This window comes from Chiloscyllium punctatum, chromosome 25 (assembly GCF_047496795.1).
Source record: "Chiloscyllium punctatum isolate Juve2018m chromosome 25, sChiPun1.3, whole genome shotgun sequence".
Classification (NCBI taxonomy): Eukaryota; Metazoa; Chordata; class Chondrichthyes; order Orectolobiformes; family Hemiscylliidae; genus Chiloscyllium; species Chiloscyllium punctatum.
In genome coordinates, this window is record NC_092763.1 from 71,626,159 (window position 1) to 71,638,663 (window position 12,505).

At 43.4% G+C, this 12,505-nt stretch overlaps 1 protein-coding gene and 1 long non-coding RNA gene across 4 annotated transcripts in view; one reads left to right on the forward strand and one right to left on the reverse strand.

Moving 5' to 3' along the window:
• Positions 1-1,152: 1,152 nt before the first annotated feature.
• Positions 1,153-12,505, forward strand: part of LOC140496056 (mastermind-like protein 2) — a 126,950-nt gene continuing 115,597 nt past the window's right edge. The window contains exon 1 of one of the 3 annotated variants that reach the window (XM_072595535.1): positions 1,153-1,536. In XM_072595535.1, the coding sequence (XP_072451636.1) occupies positions 1,483-1,536 (54 nt within the window). In that variant the 5' untranslated portion in view covers positions 1,153-1,482. Of the gene's footprint in view, positions 1,537-11,281; positions 11,448-11,990; positions 12,088-12,505 lie in introns of those variants that run through there. The other 2 variants (XM_072595537.1, XM_072595536.1) reach the window with 2 other exon arrangements.
• The window catches only part of LOC140496057 (uncharacterized), a 45,250-nt gene continuing 39,047 nt past the window's right edge, over positions 6,303-12,505 (reverse strand). Inside the window, exons 3-4 of the long non-coding RNA XR_011964149.1 lie at positions 8,063-8,199; positions 6,303-6,433 (exon numbers count right to left, since the gene is read on the reverse strand). This is a non-coding gene — a long non-coding RNA (uncharacterized lncRNA). The remainder of the gene's footprint in view (positions 6,434-8,062; positions 8,200-12,505) is intronic.

Below are 12,505 nucleotides of genomic sequence, written 5' to 3' on the forward strand. Positions count from 1 at the left end.
GAAATTACAGACATAATAGAAGCCTCTAAAGACCAGTGGATACCACAGGGGCTAGGATGAACCAACACCCTTAACAATGACATTTTGATACAATTTTGAAGAGTTAAATCCGTTAATTGCTTCTATCCCCAGATGCTACCAGACCTGCTGAGTTTCTCCATTACTTTCTGTTTTTATTTTACTTTGAAATACACAACGAGTAGTTTAGGTCTGGAAAGCACTGCCTATATGATTATAAGTAGGGTCAATGAGGGAATTGAAAATGAGAAAAAATATACAGAAGAAAGGTGCGGAGTGGCTCGACGTGAATTGCTCCCTTAGAGCCAGCACAGCTATGATAGACTGACTGGCCTCTTTCTGTTCTGTAACAAATCGGTGATTATATTTTGGTCAAAACAGATGACCTAGCATTTGTCCTGCTGCTGTCTGTGGGATCTTGCTATGCACAAACTACCTGCTGGCTTTCCTGCTTCCAACAGCAATTGTAACTCATTGGCTGCAGTTTATCAGGTGCTATGCAAATGAAGGTCTTCCTTTTCTGCTGCATCCACACAAGGAATTAAGGGATAAGGGGACAGTGCGGGTAAGTGAAGTTGAAATGCCCATCAGCCATGATTGAATGGCGGAGTGGACTCGATGGGCCAAATGGCCTTACTTCCATTCCTATTTCTCGCCTCATCCAGCCCCCCCACACCTGTATCTAGCCCTTTGGGATTTTCCTCCTCACTTTTGATCATGAGGGGAATGGATGGGATGAAAGGCCAGGGAAGGCAAGTCCACAACTCGAGGACATAGGTTTAGGGTGAGAGGGGAAAAGGGACAACTTTTTCACTCAGAGGGTGGTGCGTGTATGGAATGAGCTGCCAGAGAAAGTGGTACAATTACAACATTAAAAAAGCATTTGGATGGGTATAATGAATAGGAAGAGTTTAGAGGGCTAAAGGCCAAACGCTGGCAAATGGGACGAGATAGGATATCTGGACGAGTTGGACCGAAGGGTCTGTTTCCATGCTTGTACGGCTGGATGATTCATTCCCGCCTCTCTCCTACGCTGCTTCGCAGGACTACTGTGCCCAGAGTGCTTTTCAAGGAGACTGTCTTGTGCAACTCACTGGCGCACACCCATCCATTCCCCGTCCCTCTCCCCTCCCCATTGCGATCACCGTGGTACCGGCCTCCCCTGCTTGACGCGATGCCGGAGCTGCCCTATGGAGACCGAGCTGAGTGGTTCAGCTCCGCCTGCTGCTCAGGAAGCTGTAGGCTGATGTTAATGTAGTCGGCACGATTCAGGGGGAGAGAGAGAGAGAGTGAGTGAGTGAGTGAGACACACAACGCAGACACACACAGAATTACCAGCAGCTGCTCGCTCAGCGTAGCAAGCCGTGGAATGAACTTGTCGGAGACTTGAGAAGGGTAGTAACAGTAGCAATAGTCCGTTACTCTACTCCAAAGTGGATTTTAAGCCTGAGCGAACATTGCAAGATGCTGCTGGTCTCTCAGCGGGTTGAAGCACCTCGTATGGAGCAGCACATCTCGGTGAGTACAATCCCCCAACTTGCCTTTTATTTTTTTTTAAATCTTCCGCACCGGCTTGTCTGCTGCTCAGGTCAATTTGAAGATTGAAAGAAAGAGAATCGGATGAGAGAGAAAAAGAGAGAGTGGGAGAGAGAGAGAGAGAGAGAGAGACTGATCCTGTGTAGTTAGAAATCTCCGAAGAATAGTAAGAGCCGAAAGGGCTAAACAAAATCCCTTTAGAAAGCAGCATCGCGTCGTGGATAACCAGAATTAATCCAGACTGAGGGAGTTTGTCGTTCGTATGATTTTTTTTTAAAAAAGCAGTGAAATCTCAATAGGTTCGTCCAGCATCAGCTCCCCCGGGGGGCACTCTCTCCAGTGACAATCACTAAATGTTGCGAAAGATGTGTGTGTGTCTGTATAAATATATTTCCTGTTTTTGTCTATTGTGATCCATCTCGGCGTCTGGCACCTTGTAGTTTATCTGTGTAATTAATAATCTGTTAGCAGCTTCCGATTCAAGAACAGGCGGGGGAGAAGAAACTGCAGGCTGGTTTATCCAGGATTAGGAATGGCTGCGCAGGGATTAAAGAGGATTTTATTATTTTTGAAACTAGCAATAAACTCTTGTTCTATAAACATTGCTTTTGTGTCGCCCTCGCTCAGTCACTCACCCTCTCAATCACTCTCTCTCTCTCTAGTTTGGGGATGTGTATTGGCCAGAGATTTTTTTCCCCTTTTTTTTGAAAATGTGGTTAATTTTGAAGGAGCCAGCAACAAGCCCCTCTTTGTCTCTCGTTATCAGTGGGGTGTCATCAGTGTCTGCGGCGGACAGGTTACCTGGGGAGAAACGATCACGAAGAACATTTAAATGCCTTTTTTAAAGGAATGCCTTCTAGTTCGTTCTAAATTTCCTGGCGCGCTCACACACTCTCGAGAAGGGGTGCGTTTTGTTGTCAAACTGCAGCGGCGTCTAGCTCTTATTGTTGTGTATTAGGATCGTATGCAATTGGTGTTTTTTTTCTTAAGAAAGCAAATTGTGTGTGTGTTCGATATGGTCAGTTGATCTTCCGTTGTGAAGTTGAATAAGGACGTGGTGTGGGAAGATCATTCTGACCCAAGAATACTGGATTAACTTCGGTTTGATTTCTCATTTTCACACAAGAGAATCATTGTTGCAGATGTGTGTTTTTTTTTCAAATAGAAACGGGCCAGTGCTTGTTGTTAACTCGTGTCGTCTATTGGTTCTCGGTTGTAACATTTCAGCACAGATTTTTTTTCCTCCTCTTGTGTAGCTAAAGAGGGCTGGACTGAGAGGGGGGTGGGGGGTGGGGAGGGAGCCGGGCTGTGTTTAAATCTTCCGAAACTTGTGGATCGGGAACAGGAGGAGACACACGCAGAGAGAGAGAGAGAGAAAAAAATCGCCCCCCTTATTACAGCGAAGGGGAAGCAGCGTTTAGTGTGCGGCTGGTGGCGGGCCTCTGGTATCTGTGTGGGGCTGGGTTTATGATAATGAAGTTTGCAAATGGCCTGCACTCTCGGAGCCGCGGAATATTGAGTCACCCAGATTAAAGTTGGAGAAGTGAACACTTATTCATTCAGCGAGGTGACGGCGGGGGGGGGGGGGGGGGAAGAGTTGCGCTGTTTCCGTGCAGAGTGCCCTTGAATGTACGTCACATTTACTCTGGCTCCCAGGAAACCGAGCAGAATGGGAGCTCAGAGCTGAAAGAGGTGGCCCCAGAAATAACAATCACAGAAAACCTGAGGCAGTGTTTCAAAACATTCTCCCTCTCCCCTCCTCCCTCTCCTTTTTAAAAAAATATCTTCTTGGCTCCCTACATGTTTTGAATCACAGCCCTAGGAACCGAGAGTGTGAGGTCTTCTCTTTGATCTTTATTTGGGAGCTAATTCCAATTTTGTTCTCTGTTTCAAAAAGAGATTGCAATCATTTGCAAGATGATTTTTTTGTGCCTATACATATTGTAAAGAACGCCCCCGGGATGTAAAGAGGGCCTGTGAAATGTACTGACAAGTACATAATGCAATCTGAATTTGCTGATATTTCATATTACCGCCCAGTTATTGCTGAGGGCACACCAGCTATTGTGTCTTTAAAGTGAGCAGGCTTCAGTGTCTGAGTCTGAAGTGCTGAGAGATGTAGGCCTATCGAAAAGGCAGGTTACAGAGGGGTGGAAGGGAGTTACATTCTGATTTCATATTTTAAAGGGAGGAAGCTTTCGGTCTCTCTCTCTCTCTGGGGACTTCCATATCCTGTATTGCTCTAGCTTTACATTAGGCATTGGAACCGCTCACTGCAGCATATGGGCCCCGAAGTGGAGAGGAGGCTGGCATGGCCTTGAACCTAGCTGGGCAGCTGTTTCCTGCCATCACAGGGAACATGTGAGGTTCCATTGAAGGATGGCAGCCGGGCTCGGACGAATATTGGCTGGACTCAGGGGGTAGAGGGGGCCTGGGCTCTGGTCTTGTGCGTGGGAAGTAACGATGCACTGACTGAATGCAACTCCAATTTAGGAAGCATGACTTTTACTTATTTTTTTTAAAAAAGTAATGTTTTCCTGCTGACGTGCATGGCAGGGTTGTGTGGGTTGGAAACGTCACTGATCTTCCAAAGGCTTTAGGCGGAAGTATGTCTCCAGTGTATTCGAGTCAGTGTCTGGCAGTGTCAATGTTTCCTCTTGTTTGTGTCACATCTCGAGTTGCCCCATTTACAGCACAGCAGATCCTCGCTCTCCGCGCAGATATGATCGCTCACTCGGTATTTTTAGTGACGAAATCTCAACCGTGGCTTTAAACCGATCCCAACCCCTTTCAAGGGTCAGTACTTAATTGCATAACGACGCCCGGTCAAAGGGCAGTCATTTGTGAACTGCCATAAAGGGATTATTATGGTGTTTCAAACAGGATCTAGAATGTGTGCGGTTTAAGATATATTCCCATGTTTGGGCCAACCATGATGCGTCGCTTTCACTTCTTCTGCCTTGGGTGCTGCAGACTCATTCGCCTGTATTGTCTTCAAATGTATCATGGAGCAATGTTTGTTTTCTCTACACGAATAACAATCTATCCAGTATTTTGGATTAGTGGTGCTGGAAGAGCACAGCAGTTCAGGTAGCATCTTTACCTAATCTATCCAGTATTACTGCTTTTTTTTTTGCTTTGCTCTTATTGAGTGGTAATTTGCCTCTGAAAAGCCTTGCCTATGGCAAGATTCTAGATTTTAGTGATAATGTTCCTGTGAAGCATCTTGCAACATTAAAAGGCGCCAAATAAATGTACATCACACACTCGCAACAAATAAGTTCATTGTCAGAACAGTGGCAGGAAAACGCCGCGCTACTCATTTATCCAGAGGTACACTGGCATTCTCTGGAATTGGTCGCGTGGGAACTTCTCCAACCCACTAATCATCAGAAGTCTGACAATAATTGAGTACCTGGACTATCTGTTCATATCTCTGTACCTCAGGCATTGCAACATGACAGTGTCAGTCTGGACTACCTGTTCATATGTGTCCCTTAGACAGTGCAACATGACAGTATCAGTCTGGACTATCTGTTCATATTTCTGTACCTCAGGCATTGCAACATGACAGTGTCAGTCTGGACTACCTGTTCATATGTGTCCCCTAGACAGTGCCACATGACAGTGTCAGGATTGGGTACAAACAAGGACTGCAGATGCTGGACACCAGAGTCTAGATTAGAGTGGTGGTGGAAAAGCATCCAAGGAGTAGGAGTCTGGACTACCTGTTCATATCTACTTGTTTAGATAGTGCAGACTGACACTGTCATGTTTGAGATTGTGGTCTTGGAAAAACACAGCAGGTCAGGTGTCATCCGAGGAGCAGAAGAATCAATGTTTTGGGCATTAGCCCTTCCTCAGGAAGTTACAGATATGAACAGGTAGTCCAGGCTGACATTGTTGTGTTGCACTGTCTGAGGGACAGTTGTTTCCATGAGACATTAAACTTGAGGCTCCCTCTCTCCTTTGAATATGTGTAAAAGTTGGTATGGCATTCATTCAGTAAAGGGCTTGCGAGTTCTTGATACCTTTAAACCACATCACTAAAGTATTATCTACTCATTAATACATTATTGATTGTGGGATTTTTTTTTGCTGTGTGCAGTTTCCTACATTACAACACATATCTACATTTCAGAAGTACTTAATTAGTTGTAAAGTGTTTTGAGAGAAGAGGGTATGAGAAACTCTATATGAAGTGATTTTTTTAAAAAAATGAACATTAAATTGTAACCAAAGAGCTTTCTTTTTTAAAAAAAACTTTGGATTCGAGCAAATAGCTGCATAACTGCAGAAAACTGGACTCCAGCATGGGTAGCATGTGATGACAAGCCACGCAAAGAATCTATTCCATCCCAGGCATCAGTGACCTCATAGTCACTTGCTGCTGTCCTTAATAGCCTGGCAGTTTGGAATGAGACTTCAGTCGGAATCTTACGAGTTGCTGGGTCTGAAATGGTACACATGTGAGTCATGGTTGTTTATGTTTCTTTTGCATTCTAAGTGCCCCTAACTGGGTACAGAACATTTCCTCCTTGTACCCCTGTACAAGCCAGGCAGTAATGTGATGCCATCTCTCTAATGTCCTGCTTTGGGAGCCAGTTGCTACTTGAAAAGTGGCTGGGATTAAATTTAGTTAGTGTGAATAAAATTAGACCTGCAATGTAAAAAGGGATGTTGGTCGTAAAGTCCAAGGCATTTTACAGGTGTCTAGACAGATAAGGGAATACAGTGGTGCTGGTAGTGTCATGCAGTTGTTTATTGACCTGCAAAAGCCATTACATTTTCTGTAAACTAATTCATGAATGTTTTCATTCCAAGGTGTCCCATCAGTATGTTGAGCTCATGAACTTTCAAACTGACACGCAGAAACATTCTGAAAATGGTTGCAAATACAATGTGTCAGGAAATCACTTCAACCCAGCAGTGGATAGAATAAAACAGTTTCAGTTTGGATTTGTGGGGACATTTTCAATGTTATGGTGATAAGGGAGTAGAATGAGGCAGTGAGGCAGTTTAGTTTGGTTTGCACTGATTGATATGGCCACATTCATTTCAAGTGGCCCATCATCCCTTTATCATGAAAACAAAACCAAAATACAGGTTAAACTTTTGCAGACTGTTTTGCGATTGGACCTACAACCTGCGTGAACTTTGTGGGGACAAAAATCCGAGGCCATAAATATCAGTCATTAATCAATCCAAAAGGAAATTCAGAGGAAATGCCATTCCCTGGAGAATGGTGAGAATGAGGAACTCATTACCACATGGGGTAGTTGACAGAAGTGGCTTTGAGGTTTTTAACAGGAAACTAGGTAGCTACATGAAGAGGAAAGGATTGAAAAGGTATACGGATGGGGTGAAATGAATAAAGATGCGAGTGGGTTGATGTTGACCAGAAACACTGGCGAGGGCGGCTGAATGGCCTGTTCTTGTGTCATTCCTTCTTGCAATCCTATTGAACCCCTTAGGCACTGATATTCATATATTTCAGCAGAGGTCTATCGAGCTCAGCCTGCCTGCCTGGATCAGCCCTGTATCCTTGCAGTTAGTTGTTGAATAAGAGGACAGCAAATGTCATTTCAGTCTACATTGTCTTGTCAGGTGTACGTTTGGAGCCAGATCCCAGTGCCTCAGTACATCTCCCTTCAGTTTACACCAACAAATGGTAATCAGACTTGGTCGCTTTTTTTGGAATGTAACAGAGTGGACTGAAATGTATCAGAAACAGACATAATAAGTCACCCATTTGTCTTGTTTAACTAGTGTCATTTAACTTAACTGGTAATTCACTAATTTTAAATGAATAATCATCTTTGCTGGGTATAATTGGAAGACAGCTTGATCTGAGCAGAAAGACTAGGTGTTTTGGGAAATGCAATACAGAGGGCACGCATAAGACAAAGCCACATGTCACTGGCTAGGAAGAGAAATGATCGATGAACAGGGACTGGTTACTATGGATCACCACAATAAACCAATCCCTCTGTCACTCAAAGGTAACCTTGGTAGCACCGTTGAAGTGCAGGATTTTTTTTTCCCCATGGAGCAGAGTCACAGCCTACTGCATTTTGCCAGGCACAGAGCTCCTGTTTGATGCTTCTGACTTCGAACACCAGCTCTGAACCAGCCACTTAATGATAAGACAAATTGATGTGGGTTTTGAGGATTATTTCAGGTTCCCAATCCCGAAAAATGGATTTGCAAACATTCTGCCCTGACACCTTTTGAATCACTTCCTTTTACCACTCGGTGTTATTAAAGGTCAGGTTAGCATGCATGTTGCATTGCAAAAAAGTGAATTCACTTTGGGAAAAACTTTTGAAATTCTTCATTTTAATTTTGATTCTGGCTATCATATGTCAATCTGCAGGGTGTACTGGGCTGATCTTTGCATGCAAATTGCTTTGTTGTAAACATTGTCACAATCGAACAGCCTCCACTGCTATTTGTTTCAGACAATACATCAACAAGATCATTTGTATTTTCTTTAAGACAACAGTACCTTGAGTGGGGGTCACTTAGCTGAGTTGGGTGGATGGCTGCTTTGTGACACAGTGAAGTCAATTGTGTGGGTCTGATTCCCACTGAATGAGGAGCAGTCTCCTTCTCAACATCTCCCCTCATCTGAGGTATGGTGATCTGCAACATAAACCACCATTCAAATGAGAGAGTACTCCCATGGACAGTTGAGACTAGGGCAACTTTATGTTTAGGCGAAAGTGAGCACTACAGATGCTGGAGATTAGAGTCAATATGAGAGTGGTGCTGGAAATGCACAGCAGGTCAGGCAACATCCAAGGAGCAGGAGAATCGACGTTTCGGGCATGAGCCCGGTTCTCCTGCTCCTTGGATGCTGCCTGACCTGCTGCGCTTTACCAGCAACACATTTTCAGTTCTGATCTCCAGCATCTGCAGTCCTCACTTTCTTCTTTATGTGTAAGTACCTGGGTTACATTAGTAATAGAATGTACAGGAAAACATGCAAGCTCATTGGAAAAGGCTCAAAAAGCCTCTCAACAACGCGCCTACATATTGTTTTCAAAAAAGCACCTGGTATTTTTGAAAGCAAATCAGAGTGAAGTTCCCACCCTTTATCCTCTCGTTATTTGAATAGCATTGCTAATGCCGATTTGTTTGTATTTAAGTATTAGAAGTGATGAGATTATTAGTGTAATTTTTCAGTTTTTGAAACAATGTACCGAACTGTGCCCCCAAGCTTTTTGAAGATTTTTTTAAATTGAAGGAACAAGACTGATTCTGATGTTTTTTCCGTTTTTAAATAATTTGTACACGCGTTCCCTATCAGGCATATTTCTAGGTCAAACACTTACTATACTTACCTTGAACGTATTACTGGTGCCATCTCCCTATTAACAGCCTGCTAATTGAATTACAGGCTCAAGCACACTGTGTGTTCAGAGCAGTAGGTTTCCTTGAAGATAATTAGTTGAGAATGACTCTTGGAAGTTCTGCTGATTAACAGAAGATGTCACATTGGAAAGGTACACCGTGTGCCAAAGGTTAAGAACGGATTGTCTTTGCCCTGGATAACAGACATAAAACGGTGTGCAGACCTCAGAATCTCCATGCTTCTAATTTGTGAAAATATTGGGAAGAAACAGCAGGTCTATCAGCCCCTGACACAAATCCAGGTCAAACATGAGGAGGAACCTCCTTATTCAGAACAATTTTGCTTTTTATTTCTTTCCAGACTTCGTATAATTCTTCACCCATCCCATTTCTTCAATTAGATTTGTTTAGTTGAAGCAGTTTGGAAGAAAAAAATCCTTTGCAGTTCCACTGTTTAGCTAGCTATGTTGATATAAACGATATCGGAAGAATCAGGATTTAATCAGCATAAGATTATTGCCTTTTGGGGCCTCCTATTTCTATTTTGATTGGACACAATAGCTGTAAAAAGGTGTGAGTTGACCTGGGTTCTGCCTGCAGTTCAATGGCATGTGATATGTACGGGAAAAATGTAGCAGTTGTGCCAAGTCTATTCTCAAGTATACCTGCAACAGTGCTTCATCTGCACCAGACTCCTCCCTCCCCCACCAACCCCCACCCCGTTTGCATGAAGAATAGCAATCAATGGTCAGAAATTAAGTTCCCCCGATGAACTTGTCACTTGGGGCAGTGTATTGTTGAATCTTGTCGCTGAAGGTTTTTTTCTTTGACTGACGACCCAAATCAGACAGGGAACAACATCCATTGAAAAGGAAAAGGGCTGGGACTGTTTTGGTGAGAGTTCTCGAATTTCCCAGATTGCATGGTGCGATTGGTTGGCCTGCTGTATTTTATCTGACCGGCTTCGTTCCCCCCCTCCCCTTCCAAGATCACAAATTTAAAAAAAAACTGGAAAAGCGTAGATGTCTAAATTGAAAATTCACCTGTTCCAGTTGATTTGTGGTTTATACATGACCGTCTGATTTCACTTAGAGAGGAACATTGCTTTAATGAAAATCTGTCCAACAGAAGTTTTTAATTTATTGGTATTTCTATATTTGTGACAAAAAAAAATCATTGGAGAGCGAACTCTAACCTAACAATTTGGGAGTGTATACAGCAGCCTAATAGTCACTTGTTCCATGTCTTTTTTTTTTACCAACAGGACTGCAGCAACGAGAGGAGCATAAGGTTCCAATAAATTCGAATTGCCATTCCACATTGTTTGTTTCCTCAGATGCAAAAAGCCCATTACCGCGGCCTGATCTGTCCCTGTAGTATCTCTCGAGTTTCCTACCATTTTACTGTGTCACATGTGGCCCAGTCTGGCACAGAGGGGGAGAAAACATATTTGAAAGTTGTCAGAAACATATTGCCTTCTTTTGATGGAAGAGTCCTTCCTCCTTTGTTACATTACTGGGATTTCAAAGTACAAATCGAAACTAGGGCTCATTACTAAACTGAAAAATGTCAAAGCATTTAAATGTACTGTTTAAAGAACTGAACTAGAGTTTGAGAGCCCCTCTGCGTGTGTTCATTATATCAGCATTGGTTCTTTTTTTTTAAAAAAAAGACCTTGATCTTTTTTTAAACAAAAAAGTGAATGGATCCTCAAAGGCATGAGTTTAGAATTACATTCTGCAAACCCTCCTTCCAATTTAGAAACGAGTACAAAGAGATCAAATGTCAAGGATGCAGATAATCTGCTAAATCTTTTAAAGGTCAATTTATTTGAAGCAATTTGCAAGCAGGTTACAAGCGAGCTCATGTAAACCCTGGTTATGTGGAACTGACTGATTTGCAATTCCCAGTTAAACTGTTGTGAAAATAAAACCGCGCTTCCCAATCCCGATCTGTTGGTGCTGAAAGAATCTACAAGTCTTGCCCTTCAGGCCTCATTGCCAGATTCCGCCCCCGCCACCCATTTTCGAGTTCTGTTATACACATTACATGGAACAAAGACATCACATCTCTTTCCCTACAGAAGGGTACAGTGGATAATAAATTGCTTGCCATGTGGCGAGGCGGAGCTGTAAGCGACCCTCAACAATAACGCGCCCCCCAACCCCGGCATCCCTCCACTCTGAGACAGGTTTTTATCAGCCTCCAGCATATCAGGGCACCTTCACTGTATCCGCGCATTCTGCGAGGTGGTGGGGGAGAGTCCCTCCCCCCCCCCCCCCCCCCCCCATTAAAGTGCGTGGAGTAAGGGGTGGGATAAGGAAGGCATCAAGGCAAGTGCTGGAGAAATACTGCTACGAGTTGCAATGAACAGCTGTGTGGCCTTTCCACCTGATAAAGGAACTCCAAGTCCTGAAGGATTTGTGCTATCCGTGCCCTTCTGTTAGGCTAACAAGTATCACATCTGCCATAAATCTATCAAGGTTTCAACTGGGCCACGAAGAATCCTAGCAATTCGACCCAACAGTAATGAGCGGGTAGGCAAGCTTACACTAAATGTGGTGCTCTGTATTCAAATAGAGTGCATGTAAAATGTAACCAAACAAAGCCACGGCTGGTAGTTAGCTACCTTGCTAATGGCAGCTTAAATCTGATTGTCACTAAAAAGGGAAAGGACAGAAGATGCTGATACACATTGAAATTGGAGGATTGGCTCTCTATGTATTAGGAGGAGGGGGGGGGGGTGGTGCGGAGGGGAATGTGTTGAAGACAACTTATGGCTGTTTGTTATGTGTCACTTACACTGTAAGTTCTCTGCATTTCTGCTTTCCCCCCAGAAGGCTGCCTAATGGGATCTTTTCGTGCAAATTACAGCCTGTGCTGACCTACTTCGGTCTTGTCCCCGCAGGCTGTTGCAGACTGCGAGAGTGCATTGTGTGGAAATAAACAATCCGAAAGGGGATTGGGTAGTTGCTGTTGTTCCACCGCCTTTAATTAGAAAACACAGCTCCTTAGAAACGTCATGCCGATAAATATTGAATGCAATGCAAAGTGTATTTAATTGGAGTCGCCGTAGACCTCTTCCGATCGTTCATATAGGCTCAACATTGTTAACTTAAAACTGGAAAACCAGACGACCCAATCACGCCTCAAGTAATGCCTCTGAATTTGAGGATTGTGAGTAATTTGTCTCTATACTTGGTCTATAATGAATGCAGTCCAGCCACTACTGAATCAGTTTGTACCGCACTTACAGAATTTTGCTTGTTTCTCTCAAACGTTGAAATCAATCTCGAACAAAGACCAATTCATTTAGCTGATATCAAGCTTCAAGCGCTGAAACATTTTAAAACTGTAACGCATATCCTTTTTCATTCATCTGACTTAAGTTACAAAAGGCTCGGCACATAACCCCGGCACTCCATGTGCAAGATAATTATTGAGATTATTTCTGTTGTGGTAGTGTCTGTTAAAGACGCTTTTGCTTATTTTGAAATGTAAATGGGTTTTCAGTACAGGAAGGCTGATTGAAGTGTGGGAAATACCAGCCAGATCTGATCAATGGCTTTGTTATGAAGGAGGTGTGGTGCTGACA